The sequence below is a fragment of the Dendrobates tinctorius genome, unplaced genomic scaffold, assembly GCF_039654945.1.
Source record: "Dendrobates tinctorius isolate UK_male_01 unplaced genomic scaffold, ASM3965494v1 ptg000007l, whole genome shotgun sequence".
Classification (NCBI taxonomy): Eukaryota; Metazoa; Chordata; class Amphibia; order Anura; family Dendrobatidae; genus Dendrobates; species Dendrobates tinctorius.
In genome coordinates, this window is record NW_027361675.1 from 17,027,950 (window position 1) to 17,044,632 (window position 16,683).

Here is a 16,683-nt window from a genome sequence, read left to right on the forward strand (position 1 = left end):
CTCCTGATGAAGGCCTACATGGTGAAAAACACGTTGTGTTTTTTAATAAGTTTTTATTGTCTTTTATAAAATGTTGTATTTGCCATACATAGCCAATAAAATATCACCTGACTCAACATCAGAGATACTTGGTTCTTTGGCTATATAACCCTCTTATTCCTTATTGGTTTAAGGATCCTTTGAAGGAAGCACCATGAAACATCCTTATTTAATCTGGTAATATGTAAGAGACTAGCATTAACCACATACAAAATAAAGTCTTTGACATTTTTCCCAAAATTCATTGTAGAGGACCAAGTTAAACAGGACCATAACATATGTATAAGGTTCCCACTTGCTTATTTGCTCTTGGGATACTTTGACGGTTTCAAATAACCAATCATATGCATACAATTTGGGTAATAATATAACCTGTGGACTAGCGATTAGCAGACCATATAAAATTTGATTTTGCCATTGAGAATAACATGCAAATCATTCTGGAGAAGCCAGAGCAGTCAAACAAAACAGCAGTAGCCCCTAACAGCCATGGGTGGAATCGTGATCCACCCGCGGCTTTTAACCAGTAAAATACGGCTGTCAATCTCTGACAGAAGAATTTAATGTGATCGTGTCGGAGGTGCATCACTAATCCCGCCTATCAGCACTCCTGTCACATGACCGTGGGCCACTGATGGGTTGGCATGACACCCCAGGGTCTGCAGGAGATCCCTGTGGTTGTCATTGCTGAATTGCTATGTGCGCCGCCCAGCTGTCGGCGCTCATAGCAAGTGAGCATTTCTGCTACACTGGCGATCTGATTATCGCCTAAGTGTAGCAATGGCGATTGGATTATTGCAGTTTCTAGTCTCCCATGGAGACTATTGAAGCAAGTGGAAAGTAAAAAAAATGACTTTTAAAAATATTAAAAAAATAAAAAAATATAAAAGTTCACATCACTCCCAATTTGCCCCATTCAAAATAAAAGAATTAAAAAAAAACATTTGGTATCACTGCATTCAGAATCGCCCAATCTATCAAGCTATGAAAATAATTAATCTGATCAGTATGTTGTGGAATTGCACTTGTTTTGCAATTTCACAACACTTGAAATTTTTTCCAGTATATGATATGGTAAAACCACTGGTGTCCTTCAAAAGTACAACTTGTCCCGCAAACATCAAGCCCTCACATGGCCATATTGAGGGAAAAATAAAAAGTTATGGCTCTGGGAAAAAAGGGAGCGAAAAACAGAAACATAAAAACGAAAAAGAGCTGTGGTGTGAAGGGGTTAAGGTAATTGCAATCCATCAAAAGTATGATTACCCTACTTTGACTGAATGCTATGGCTAATGGCTGGTGTTGTCTCTGAGGGTTCTCAATTGAACTGTGGGGAAATTCCTTAAACCAAATTGCCAATCCAGAGGCAGTGCAGGGTGGCCAGGGCAGGTTTTAGGCAAAGTGGGGCCCCAAATGCTAACATATTGCACATCACACAGAAGCATTTCTGTTGTATTTACATGCGCTGAGTTTAGGACTCTAAATGAGTGTGATCGACAATATTGAAATCGTTCAACGCTTGCTTCCCGGCCTCTTTCCACCTTCTGAGAAAGAATGATGTGGACAGAACAATCGCTAATACTGTAGATCAATCTGTCCCCTTACAGTATCATGTTGTCAGCAGCACATCTACAGTTTACACCGGTATTGTGCTGCTGAGAGCAATGATTTTTGTTCCGGCATAAACAATCCAATCACTCGATGAATATGCAGCATTTTGCTTGTTTAGTATAATACACCCCATAGTCCTCCATATATTATGTGTACCACAGTCCTCCATATTGTAAAATGCACACCCCATAGTCCTCCATATAATATAATATGCCCCATAGCCGTCCATATAGTATAATACACTCCTCAGTCCTTCATATAGTATAATACACTCCTCAGTCCTCCATATAGTATTATACACTTCCCATAGTCCTCCACATAGTATAATACACTCCTCATAGTACTCCATATAGTATAATGCACCATGTAGTACAATTCACTTCCCATAGTATAATACACCCGATAGTTCTTCATATAGTATAATGTATTCCCCATAGTCCTCGATACAGTATAATGCAGCCCACATGTAGTATAATGCAGCCACCCCACAGAGTATAATGCAACCACCCTTGTTTAACGCTAGTATAATGTTGAATACCCTAGTATAACGTAACCCCCATAGAATATAATGCAGCCCCCCTCATATAGTATAATGTAGCCCCCTCAGAGTATGATGCAATCACCCCTCATAGAATATAAATATAATACAGCCCCATAGAATATAATGTAGCCCCAAATAGAATAGAATACAGCCCACCTCCCCACAGAATATAATGCAGCCCCATCAAAGAATATGATGTAATCCTCCCTCATAAAATCTAATACAGCCCCCACAGAATATAATGTACCCCCCCATAGAATATAATACAGCCCACCTCCCCATAGTATATAATGTAGCCCCCCATAGAATATAATGCAGCCCCCCATAGTATATAACATAGCCTCCCCCATAGAATATAATGTACCCCACAGAGTAGAATCACAGAATCATAGAATCATAGAATCATAGAATCGTAGAGTTGGAAGGGACCTCCTGGGCCATCTGGTCCAACCCCCTGCTCAAAGCAGGATTCGCTAAATCATCCCAGTCAGATGTCTGTCCAGCCTCTGTTTGAAGACTTCCATTGAAGGAGAACTCACCACTTCTCGTGGCAGCCTGTTCCACTCATTAATCACTCTAACTGTCAAAAAGTTTTTTCTAATATCTAATCTGTGTCTCTTCCCATTCAGTTTCATCCCATTGCTTCTAGTCTTTCCTTGTGCAAATGAGAATAAAGTTGATCCTTCTACAATGTGACAGCCCTTTAGATATTTGTAGACAGCTATTAAGTCTCGTCTCAGTCTTCTCTTTTGCAAACTAAACATTCCCAAATCCTGCAACCTTTCCTCATAAGACAGGGTTTGCAGACCGGTCACCATTCTGGTCGCTCTTTTCTGAACTTGCTCCAGTTTGTTGATGTCTTTTTTAAAATGTGGTGCCCAAAACTGGACACAATATTCCAGATGAGGTCTGACCAAAGAGGAGTAGAGAGAAATAATGACTTCACGTGATCTAGACTGTATGCTTCTGTTAATACATCCTAGAATTGCATTTGCCTTTTTTGCTGCTGCATCACACTGTTGACTCATATTCAGTCTGTGATCTATTAGTATACCCAAGTCTTTTTCACATGTGCTGTCACTTAGCCCTATTCCTCCCATTCTATATATGCTTTTTTCATATATAACACAGCCCCCCATAGAATATAATGTATAGTGTACCCCCCATAGTATATAAAACAGCCACATAGTATAGGACACAGACTCTCCCATGGAATATAATGTATCCCCCATAGTATATAACACAGCCTCCCCCATAGAATATAATGTACCCCCCATAGTATATAACACAGCCCCCCCATAGAATATAATGTACAATGTACCTCCCATAGTATATAACACAGCCACATGGTATATAACACAGCCTCCCCCATAGAATATAATGTACCCCCATAGTATATAACAGCCACATAGTATATAACACAGCCTCCCCCATAGAATGTAGTATACCCCCATAGTATATAACACAGCCTCCACCATAGAATGTAATATACCCCCAATAGTATATAACACAGCCACATAGTATATAACACAGCCTCCCCCCATAGAATGTTATATACCCCCAATAGTATATAACACAGCCACATAGTATATAACACAGCCTCCACCATAGAATGTAATATACCCCCAATAGCATATAACACAGCCACATAGTATATAACACAGCCTCCACCATGGAATATAATGTACCCCCTCATAGTATATAACAGCCTCCCCATAGAATATAATATACCCCCCAATAGTATATAACACAGCCACATAGTATATAACACAGCCTCCCCCACAGAATATAATATACCCCCCATAGTATAAAACACAGCCTCCCCCATAGACTATAATATACCCCCAATAGTATATAACACATCCAACATAGTATATAACACAGCCGGCATAGTATATAGCACAGCCTCGGATCAATCCACTCATCTCTACTATAGACTATTATAAATTACAGTAAGTCATTCCAAAATTACTGTTTATAGACCTCAAAATCCTTAACCAAGATTTCTCCCACCAAACCATCAAATCGTTAGCTTCCTTAAATATTGATTTCTAGGGACGCCGGTATAGTTCAATGAGGCGGCGGCGGGGGGAGTCGGCGTTGGTGGCAGGCGGGCTCCCCTGCCTCACAGGCCCCATAGCGGCTGCGTGATGTGCCGATAGCTAGGGGCCCTAGGCAGCTGCCTGGTCTGCCTGCCCCTAATGCCGGTCCTGAGGGTCACAATAGACATATATGAGTAATCATTATTCGTCACTCCGTCACTCAAAAACAGACATTTATCAATGACTTTTTTTTAGGAGAAACTCGAACTTCAAAAAACACATACCTGTGAATAGCACTATAGACTTTGTAGCACCATGGACTTTAGTGGACATGAGTTCTTTCTGTGAATATTACTATTAGAACACGAATGATATTCAAGATCAGCATTTTCCTAACTCCAGTGCCCCCGAAAGATCCTGTTTTCTGGATTTCCTTAGTATTGCAGAGGTGAGGGAATATGTGGCACTTTCTGATACCTTTTAAATAATTCCATCACCTGTACAATAGAAATGAGCGAACATGCTCAGTGATACTTGGATATCACTTAGTATCTGGGTGCTCAGATGTGCTCGACACTTTGCAAGCATTATCCGATGCTCGAATTTGAAACTCGAATCCCCATGTTTGCTGCCCATTACACAACCAATAAGCATGCGGGAATTGCCTGCCAGTCACTGTAATGCTGTAGCCATCTTGATAATTGCAACACTGTCATTGGCTGACCTCATTACCTCAGAGGTTATTAAAGGCCTGCACCTCCACGCTTTGCTCAGTGACACCATTGCACAGCTCAGGGACAGTTTTTATTGGAGGGAGGGAGTGCTTATCCAGGCCTGTGTGTACACAGTTTAATGAATCCTCTAGTGTTGATACTGGTGCTGATGCTGAACCATCATACTAACAGTCCTTAAAACAGCTAATCTTGTGCTTTGCTGTTTGTATCAGATGCATTCTGCATTTAGCCTAGGGAGAGACAGTTGCAGCGGCAAAAAGAATGGCTGAATACAGTCTCTAGGCAGGATTTAAGGCTTTGCAGTCAATTGCAAAATATATAACTGGGGTAGATGACCACATTCTTTTTTTGGGGGAGAAAAAAATTAATATATTGCCATCCATAGAGTATTACGTGCTTTGTGGTACATTTTGGTGTTATATAACACTCTCAAAAAAATGTTGAAAAATTTGTCTGCATTCAGTTACTCATCCACAGAGTATTACGTTCTCTGTGGTTAATTTCTGTGCTATAAAACACTTCAGAAATGTATTGAAATTTGTTCTGCATTCAATTACTTATCCAGAGTATTACACGCTCTGTGGCACATTTCTGTGTTATATAAAACTACAAAAAAGCACTGAAATTTTGTTCTGGATTCAATTACTCATTCATAGAATATTAGGTGCTTTCTGTTAGTCATCCATAGAGAATTCCATGGTTAGTCGTCAATAAAGATGGCAGTATCCCGCGAGACTCCCGAGGGAGAGACCGGAGGAATATGAAAGCCAGACAAAGCTGGCGAGACAGAGGAGGTGGCAAGAGTCTGTGGTCCACAGCCGGCCTCATTACTTGAGCTACCAAAGCCCGAATCCAGGCCACATCCTTCACTGCTAAGTTTCTTGTGGAATGCAGATGGGAGTACCGGGATCCAGCAACTAGTGAGTGGACTGCGAGGCCTAGGCTGCTTAGAAGAGAGGAGACAAGTCAGGACCCAGGCATATGGGAATTGGGCTCCAGGTAGCACATGGAGGCAGTCCCCCTAGCCACCCAAGTAAGGAGAAGACGTGGACTCCTGAAGAGGATAAATGTATTACTCTCCTAATATTTTTTCCTAGCTTTGCACTTTGTGCAAAGTCTTCATGAGTGTGGGAGACTGGAGTATATCAACTAGATTTTTCAAAATATTTGAATGAGGCCCGCAAGTTGTTGCCTTTCAGGGGTCAAAGCCTTTATGAGTGTAAAAGTGTCAAAAAAGCACTTTCCTCATTTTTTATGAGGCACTCCAGTTAGGCTGGTTTCACATTTGCGTTTTTTTGCGCTGGAAAAAAACGCATACGTGCGCATGCGTTTTTTCCCCTATATTTAACATGGGTGCGCATACCTGCGCGCTGGTAAACGCACGTATGCGATTTTCATGCGCTGCGTTTTTTTGGGGTGTGCGTTTGTATTTTCCAGACGCAGCATGTTGCATTTTTTGGCCCTGCAAAAAAGCGCATGCGCACGTATGCGCACGTTTTGCGCTAAAAATGGCCATTATAGCCTATGGATGCGCATACGTGCGCACTGGCATGCTCATGTATGCGTTTTTTTAGCGCTGCGTTTTTTTGGTAGTGTCCACTTGTTGTACTAGTTATAATCTTCTAAAGTCAAAAAAAAAAAGTCTATATAAAGGAGGTGCCTGCCAAAACTCTGCCACTACTACACTGACAGATTGGAGAGCAGACAGTCAACAAGGAAACCATCTTCTATCAGCGAAGAATGTGAGTATATTACATTATATGCCTGTCCTTTTAAATTATGTATGTACTAATGATTTTTATTATTTTTACATGCAGTATGTCTTCAGAATCCGAGTATTCCCCATCGTGGCAGGAATTGGCGCAAGCAGACCGTGAGGTGATTATTTTCGTGCATCTGGTAAGTATATCTGCTGCTTCTCCAAATCTCTTACGTTTTTTTCAACTTTTTTAAGACATCGTCATCATCATCTTCTTCTGCGGACGGGACTAGTGAGGGCGAAGAGCAGGAGCAGCGAAGCCAAGTCCCGGTGGTGATACGGAATGTATGTATCAAATGATTTGTAATGTTCTTTATTTTTTATCTTCTATTTTTGCTCTTTTTTATGTTTCTTTTTTTGTAACTTTTTATTCAATTTAAATTTGATTATTCTAATGAATGTGTTTTGTCTAGGTTCCACAACGGGATGAAGACGTCTACCTGGATAATGAGCAGCTCATCAGCCTGGTCCAGGAGCGTTCGCCGTTGTGGGACAGCCGTGACCGGCTGCACAAGGACATTGTGGTGACCCGGCGGCTATGGAATGAGGTGGCCACAGCGTTGATGGATGGCTGGGACAGCGCCACAGCATCCTCCAAAAAGGCGTTTAATGAGTATTTCCCTGCTCTGTATTGTGCCGCAGTGACTGTTGTCCTTGACGGCACTGTTGGGTTTCGTGCTAGGCATATTCTAGCAGGAAACCCAACAGTGTCATCGGGGTCTACAGTGACTGCTTTGAGTATTGTATTGCTACATTGTGCCGCAGTGACTGTTGTCCTTGACGGCACTGTTGGGTTTCGTGCTAGGTGTATTCTAGCAGGAAACCCAACAGTGTCATCGGGGTCTACAGTGACTGCTTTTAGTATTGTATTGCTACATTGTGCCGCAGTGACTGTTGTCCTTGACGGCACTGTTGGGTTTCGTGCTAGGTGTATTCTAGCAGGAAACCCAACAGTGTCATCGGGGTCTACAGTGACTGCTTTTAGTATTGTATTGCTACATTGTGCCGCAGTGACTGTTGTCCTTGACGGCACTGTTGGGTTTCGTGCTAGGTGTATTCTAGCAGGAAACCCAACAGTGTCATCGGGGTCTACAGTGACTGCTTTTAGTATTGTATTGCTACATTGTGCCGCAGTGACTGTTGTCCTTGACGGCACTGTTGGGTTTTGTGCTAGGTGTATTCTAGCAGGAAACCCAACAGTGTCATCGGGGTCTACAGTGACTGCTTTTAGTATTGTATTGCTACATTGTGCCGCAGTGACTGTTGTCCTTGACGGCACTGTTGGGTTTCGTGCTAGGTGTATTCTAGCAGGAAACCCAACAGTGTCATCGGGGTCTACAGTGACTGCTTTGAGTATTGTATTGCTACATTGTGCCGCAGTGACTGTTGTCCTTGACGGCACTGTTGGGTTTCGTGCTAGGTGTATTCTAGCAGGAAACCCAACAGTGTCATCGGGGTCTACAGTGACTGCTTTGAGTATTGTATTGCTATATTGTGCCGCAGTGACTGTTGTCCTTGACGGCACTGTTTTTTTTTTAACAACAGTGGACAAAGTCAGAACACGTTGGCGTTCGATCAAGGACCGCTTCAACAGTGATGTTCGTGCTGAGGGCCAGGTTCGCAGTGGATCTGCGTCAAGGACCAGAACTCGATACCGTCACTATCACGCGTTGCAGTTCCTAAGACCGGTCCTTGCCACGAGATCGTAAGTATTATAAATTTTGGGGTTTTATTTTTATTAATCTGTGTTTTTCTAATCCACAGCAGATGCTTCTTGTAAAGGCATGGTAGTAATGATTTTCCTTTCTTCCACAGCACCTGGAGCAGCACCCTGCAACCTGGCCCTGGAGCGGTCCTTCCTCGGACGTCCTCTGACCCGTCCCAGCCATCCGACAGCCAGGAAGCACCTTGCAGGTCAACCACACACACAGCTGGTGACCAGGAAGCTGGGCCATCAGGTGTTCCCCTGTCCCAGGTCTCTGCCACTGGTTATGCGGGCACTAACCGCCAGCGGCAGAGGGCCTTGGACAGGAATGTCTTGCCCGAGTTTATGCATTTGAGCGAGGCCTTTAATTCCAGCCTCAAGTCACTGTCCGACAGAGTTGAAAGCGGTTTTGCACTCATGGAACGTGGTTTTAACCACTTTGAACACCGCTTCAATTCTGTAGAACAGCGCCTTGACCGTCTGGAGGCCGACCTCAACAGACCAGCACACCATTTTTTTAGTAAGATTGAAAAGGGCATGGCGGAACACCTTAGTCCTGAGCAACAGCTGAATGTGCTGCAGGCCTGCAACAATGCTTTCTTGCAGGCTATGCAGCATAATCGGTACGGTCAGCAGTCAGTGGTGTCATTTCCACCTGTGCCACCATTGACTCGCTTCACCTCACTACCGACTTGTGCTGCATACCACTGCACGGACACCTCTATTCAAAGCCAGGACACCCACCGTTACACCACCACAAGTCTGAGTGCAGCTGGTCACTTCACCGACACCACCATGGCAAGCACTGCTCCTGTCTGGAGCACCACCGCCACTCCCATGCATGCGTGGAGCTCAGCCACCACTAGGCAAACATGGAACAGCCCTGCCGCTACAACAACATGTAGTAGCCCTGCCACCACCACTCTGCAAACCTGGACCATCACTGCCACCACCAGTCCTCCTGCAAGGACGAGCACTGCCAACGAAGAGCAGCAGCAGCAGCCACCTCAGCAGCAGCAGCCACCTCAGCAGCAGCCACCTCAGCAGCAGCAGCCACCTCAGCAGCAGCAGCAGCCACCTCAGCAGCAGCAGCAACCACCTCAGCAGCAGCAGCAGCCACCTCAGCAGCAGCAGCAGCCACCTCAGCAGCAGCCGCCACCTCAGCAGCAGCAGCAGCCACCTCAGCAGCAGCAGCAGCCACACCAGCAGACGGGGGACCTACATTCAATATTTGCCCCTAGTTCAAGGCGAAATCTATCAAGGCGGGCATTGGGCCAAAGTCGGTCCAGGCACACAAGCCTATGGCGACATGCCATTACAACTAATGTACCTGAACAGATTTCCTCTCCTCCAAGTGTTCCTAGTTTAATTCCCTTAACTGGACTACCTTCCCCCACAAGTTTTGTTGCCCCTTCCCCTCAAACACCGTCTTCAACTGCAAGTGTTGCATATTCCCTGCACACCCCCAAATTGAAACCATCTGCCCCCAAATGCCGGAAAAAATAATTTTTTTGTTTTTTTTTGTGATTAAAAATAAATTTACATTTGTGGTTCACCATTACAAAGTTTCATTAATGTTGTTTGCGCCGCTCACACACACTGATGGGTAAATACATGTTAAAAACCAACCCAAGGCCTAGTATAGTCATATGTGAAATAACACGGACTAGTATAGTCATACCAAGGCCTAGTGTAATAACTCGAGTTTTACCAACTTGGATCTGGTTTCATGAAAAACAAACTGTTGAAACTTGTCTTAAAAATAAGTTTCTTTCTAGTTTCACCAGTTTGTTTTTTGTGAAACAAGATGCTAGTTGTTAAAAATCGAGTTATTACAGTAGGCCTTGGTATGACTATACTAGGCCGTGGTATTTCACATATTACTATACTACTAGCCCCAAGGCCTACTATACTCATATTTGAAATACCACGGCCTAGTGTAGTCATTACAAGGCCTAGTGTAATAACTCTAGTTTTACTAACTAGAATCTGGTTTCATGAAAAACAAACTGTTGAAACTTGTCAAGTTTCACCAGTTTGTTTTTCGTGAAACAAGATCCTAGTTGGTAAAAATCGAGTAGGCCTTGGTATGACTATACTAGGCCGTGGTATTTCACATATGACTATACTAGTAGGCCCAAGGCCTACTATACTCATATTTGAAATACCACGGCCTAGTGTAGTCATTCCAAGGCCTAGTGTAATAACTTTAGTTTTACCAACTAGAATCTGGTTTCATGAAAAACAAACTGGTGAAACTTGTCAAGTTTCACCAGTTTGTTTTTCCTGAAACAAGATCCTAGTTGGTAAAAATCGAGTAGGCCTTGGTATGACTATACTAGGCCGTGGTATTTCACATATGACTATACTAGTAGGCCCAAGGCCTACTATACTCATATTTGAAATACCACGGCCTAGTATAGTCATTCCAAGGCCTAGTGTAATAACTTGTAAGTTGGAATGGAGCAGATTACATTCATCCACTTAATGCTGACTTGTATTCCCCATGGACTTTCATTGGGGTTGGGTTTTGAGGGTTGTGTTTTGAGAAAATCACATACTTTTTTTTCAACTAGTTGCACAATTTTCTCTTGAAAAAAATTGGTTTCCTGATTCATGGCCTGCAGCTTTGCTCGTTCCAATATATTTCACGCAGACTAGCAATGCTGCATTTTAACTCATATGTGTATTTACCTGCCCAGGTGTGTGAACATCAAAAAATTCAGTTATACATGGGAAGTATTGGAGTTTAAAAAATATAGTGCACTCAGTAATGGTATCAAATAAGGTTTTTTATTACCATAAACAAGCAAAAACATTACACCATTTCATCTTGCCAGTGCACCCGTCCTACATCAGAAATAAAGTAGGCCGCAAATTGGTCCCTCATTTGGCCAACTTCAACGGATGACCTGAGAGTGTGCTGAGTGAATTCAGGCAATGGGTTAGGAGCATCATCGTCCAGTTCAAAGGTCGGGTGCTCTTTAGCCATCACAAAGTTATGTAGAACCACACAGGCCTTCACCACCTCATCGACTGTTTCAAGTTTAAGATTAATGGCCGTGCCAAGAATTCGCCATCTGGAGACAAGAATCCCGAAAGCACACTCGACAGTTCTTCTGGCCCTGGTCAGCCTGTAATTAAATATTTTTTTGGTGTGGTCCAAGTCCCGGCTGGAGTAGGGTTTCAGTAAGTTTCCGCACATTTGAAAAGCCTCATCGCCAACCATTACAAAGGACAGTGGCGGAGCTTCGGTGTGAGGAAGAGGCCGTGGCATAGGGAAATTAAATTGGTTGCCATACAACCTCCGGCCCATGTCTGAGTTTTTAAAAGCCTGTGAGTCATTACCATGGCCAAATGCTCCAATATCCACTGCTACAAACATACATCCGGCATCCGCAATCGCAATGAGTACTATTGAAAAGTACTTTTTGTAATTATAGTACTCAGATCCCGTTCTTTGGGGTTTGATGATCCGTATGTGTTTACCATCAACAGCTCCCAAACAGTTGGGAAAATTGCATACTGTCCAGAATTTGTCAGAAATTTCCATCCACTTTTCAGCGGTGGGCAGGGGCATAAATTCTGGACAAAGAACATTCCAGAGAGCCCGGCAGGTGTCAGCAACAATTCCAGACAAGGTAGAGATTCCAATACGGTACTGGAAGTGTAGTGAAGATAGGGTTTCTCCAGTCGCCAGGAATCTGTGAACAGACAAAGAAGTAAAATTAATATTTATGTATATTATTTTAAAAAACTATAAAATAAAATATTAGTACATTCACGAAAACTAATTACCCAAGGTTTTGAATACTAAATTTAAAAAAAAAACATCAGACCGCACCCCTTGGTTTTTAAAACATACCGTAATGTCACCAGTAGCCGTTCCTCAGGAGGAATCGCACGACGGAGCTGTGTGTCCTGTCTTCGGATGGATTGTTGGACACGAGCAAGCAAATCCATGAAACTTTCGTGGGACATCCGGATATAATCTGTAAATTTCTCCGGGTTTGACTGGAGCTCGCTGTAGAGGGTGTGGTATGCCCCACGGCTCTCCCGGAGTTCAACAATCGGATGTATCCACATACGCCGCCGTCTTCGCTGCCTCTCTCTCTTCCTTTGTTCATGGCAAGCAACTGCATACGCCTGAGCCATCGCGATGTCCAAATCCAAGTTGAAGTGAAAACTCTTCCAGCGCAGATCCATGGTCACGAGAAGAATCAAGCAAATGTGAAGAATACTGTAGACAGGGTCTATATATTAACATACCACACCCACAATGAAGTCCCATTGGTCTTGTGTGTTGTTGAATGGTTGTTTTTTCTTTTTTGTGGGGTTTTTCCAAAATCTGTAAAAAAAACGCAAACGCACAAAAAACGCATACAAACGCGCAAAAACGCTGCGTTTTTTTCCTGCATGCGCATAAAAATGCTTGAAAAAAACGCAGCATTTGTATGCATTTGTATGCGTTTTTTCAATGCGTTTTTTTGCGGGAAAAACGCGCTGCAAAAATAAGCAAGTGTGAAACTAGCCTTAGTGCATTGAAGGGTGTATGGATGACCCTGCTTGTAATTTTTGGCAGGCATTGCACTGTGTGCAGAGCTGTTATGAGTGTAGAAGTACCACAACAACACTTTGTTCACAATATGTCACTTGTGTGTAGGAGTACATCAATTATAGTTTTCAAATATTTATATTAAAAAAATCGATTCAATTAGTCATCCATAGAGCATTACGTATTTTGTGTTACATTCCGGGGGTATGTAAAACTAAAAAAAATTCAATTTTTTCAGGATTAAATTAATCATCCATAGAGTATTATGTGCTTTCTGTAAATTTTTTGTGGTATATAACACAACAAAAGGTAGTTCAAAAAAAATTTCTGGATTCAGTTAATCATCCATAAAGTATTACGTGCTTTCTGTTACATGTCTGTGGTATGTAACACTCAAAAAAGCATTCAAAAATATTTAGGTATTGAATTTGTCATCCATAGAGTATTACATGTTTTGTTTTACATTTTGGTGGTATATAACACTCCAAAAAATAGTTACAAAATGTTTAAGGATTCAATTAGTCATCCATAGAGTATTACATCCTTTCTGGTAAATTTTGGTGGTGTAAAACACTCCCAAAAGCATTCAAAAATGTTTCTGGATTGAATTTGTCATCCATAGAATAATTTTTTGTCTCAAATTTTGGAGGAATATGACACTCAAAAACAAATCCAACATTTTTTTCTGGAGACCATTAGTCATCCATAGAGTATTACGTGTTATCCATTAAATTTCTGTTGTACATGACCCTCCAAAAAACCATTAAAAAATTTGTCTGAATTGAATTTGTCATGTATAGAGTAATACGTGCTTTCTGCTAAATTTCAGTGGTGCCTAACACTCCAAAACCTTTCAAAAAATTTTCTGGATTCAATAAGTCATCAGCAGAGAATTACGTGCCTCCTGCTTAACGTTGGTGGTATATAACACTCCAAACAAGCATTGAAATTTTTTTTTTCCCCAACACATCCGACTATCAACCGCATTCAGACCCTTCAGATGGAACCTGAAAACCCACCTCTTCAGGAAAGCTTACAGCTTGTAATAACCACGCTGCTTCCTCACCACTACCGGAGCTGCCACCTCAACCTATGCCGGAGCTGCTGCAACCCCTTGACTTACTGTCTCCTTTCCCACCATCCTGTAGAATGTAAGCCGCATGGGCAGGGTCCCCTTCCCTCTGTAAGAGTATGTGATTGTTAGTTTGTTTACTGTAAGTGATATCTGTAATTTGTATGCAACTCCTTCTCATGTACAGCACCATGGAATCAATGTTACTATATAAATAAATAATAATAATTTGTTATCCATAGAGTATTATGTGCTTTTTTTTACATTTTGGTGGTGTATAGCACTCCAAAAAAAGTTTCAAAAATGCTTCTGGATTCAATTAGACATCCATAGAGTATTACGTGCTTAATGGGTTAAGAGGATGGTAGAATCCTGCGAGATTCCCACGGGAGAGACCGCAGGATCATCCAGACTTTGTGCAAAGCCTTCATGAGTGTAGGAGTATGTCAACTACAGTTTCAAAATATTTACGTTCCAAAAATGTTCTGGATTGAATTTGTCATCCATAGAATGTTACGTGCTTTGTGTTACATTACTGTGGCATGTAAAACTAAAAAATAAAAATAATTTTTTTTCTACATTCAACTAGTGAGCAATACAATTTAACGCAGTTATTGCTACATTACAGTGGAATATAAAACTCAAAAACCCTGCTCAATTTTTTTTCTGGATTCAATTAGTCATCCATACAGTTTAACATGCTTTATGTAAATTTATGGTGGTTTAAAATTTTAAATTACTGCTTGACCTGGTACAACTCACTAAATATTTTTGTTCCAAAAATTGACTATTGTCATATATTCCATATTTTTCAGACTATAAGACGCACATTTCCCTCCAAAAATTTGGAGGAAAATGGAGGTACATCTAATAGTCCATATGTACCTGCTCTGGCTGTGGTGGGAAGGTGGGGGAGTGGCAGCGGCAGAGGAGCGGGTCACAGAAGGCAGGAGCCGGTGGCTGCAGCTAAGTCCTGTGTCTTCTGCTAAAGAGAAATGAATATTCACTGCATTGCATGCTCATGAGCATGGAGGGCAGTGAATATTTATTTCTGTTTAACAGCGGACATGCTGTTAGCCTCAGCAGCCGGCTTCCTGCAGCTGCCAGGCGTTCGCGTGTGCCCCCTACTTACGGCAATAAATACTCACTACTCTCCACTCCAATAGGAGTGGAATGCAGTGAATATTCATTCTCTTCAGTAGCGGCACACATGAATGCCTGGCAGCTGCAGGAAGCTGGCAGCTGCAGCTAACACTGTGCTTGCTATTAAAGAGCAATGAATATTCACTGATCTCCACAGACATAGTTCCGGCGTGTAGAGCAGTGAGTATTCCCGCAGCTGACCTTGGCTTGTAAGCAGCACATGACATCCCTACCATGTGGTGTTTACAAGCATAAATCAGCTGTTGGCATAGGAACAATCCGCTGCGAGGGAGTGCAAGAAAAGTAAGAAGGATGGTTTATGCTTTTTTTTATGTTTTTCTGATGGGGCCCATGCATACCAGGATGGAGATGGGTCCAGTCATACAAGGATAAGGATGGGGCCATGCACACCAGGACAGAGATGGGGTCCCTGAATACCAGTATAGGGATGAGGGGGCCATGCATGCCAAGATGGGGATGGGGGCTTATCATACCAGGATAATGATGGGGCTATGCATACCAGGATGAAGATGGGGGCCCTGCATGCCAGGAAAGGATGAGGGGGCCATGCCTACCAGGCTAGGGATAAGAGGGCTATGCATACCAGGTTAGGGATGATGAGGCCATGCATGCCAGGATGGGGCTGAGGGGGGCCATGAATACCAGGATAGGGATGAGGGCACCATGCATAGCAGGATAGGGATGGGTGGCCATGCATACCAGGATAGGGATGAGGGGGCCATGCCTACCACGATAGTGATGAGGGTGCCACGCATACTAGGGTTGTGATGAGTGGGCCATGCATACCAGTATAGGGATGAGAGTGCCATGTATACCAGGATAGGGATGAGGGGACCATATATACCAGGATAGGAAATATGAAGTACATAATTGACCAGATTTTTTGCTACTAAATTTTTTTCTAATTACCTCCTCTAACGTTGAGGTGCATCTTATGGTTCGTTTTGTCTTATAGTCTAAAAAATATGGTAATATAGAACTTTTGTTGAAATTGGGTGAAATTTCATTTGTTTGAAATAAAAAAAAATAAATTGGCCTGCTACAGGTGTACAAATTTGGTTGTTCAAAAATTAACTATTGTCATACATACTGTAGAACTGGCTTTGTGTGAAATTTTGTTGGTTTTTAGTCTAAGGATTTGTTTGAGTGTTGTATTTCTCTTCTTACTTTATGAATATATCACATACGTACCATATTAGTCCACATGCTCAACTTGGTAGTTTGGCGCTTTCTGAAAACCATCTCAGATTTGCCAGGGCTTCTGGTCAAGGTACGCCGCATCAGCGCCCATTTCCACAAGTCAGCTACAGCTGCCGCCACTCTGGCAGTGCTGCAGCAGTGAATGCCTGTGTCAGCTCACTCATTGCTGTGCAATGTCACCACACACAGGAACGTCACCACACACAGGAACTGCACACAGCACATGTTTGAAAGACTTTGTGAGCAGCAGAAGTCAGGTGT

General features: G+C 42.5%; 1 protein-coding gene across 1 annotated transcript; it reads left to right on the forward strand.

The window, feature by feature from the left end:
- The first annotated feature begins 8,005 nt into the window (after positions 1 to 8,005).
- On the forward strand, positions 8,006 to 9,946 carry LOC141085828 (uncharacterized). Its single transcript, XM_073571409.1, has 2 exons — positions 8,006 to 8,431; positions 8,542 to 9,946. The coding sequence occupies exon 2, from the start codon at positions 8,777 to 8,779 to the stop codon at positions 9,935 to 9,937; it is 1,161 nt and encodes a 386-aa protein (XP_073427510.1). The 5' UTR covers positions 8,006 to 8,431; positions 8,542 to 8,776; the 3' UTR covers positions 9,938 to 9,946.
- Positions 9,947 to 16,683: the final 6,737 nt, after the last annotated feature.

Coding starts and splice junctions, on each gene's coding strand:
- LOC141085828 (XM_073571409.1), top strand. CDS start 8,777: ATGCATTTGAGCGAGGCCTTTAATTCCAGCCTCAAGTCACTGTCCGAC.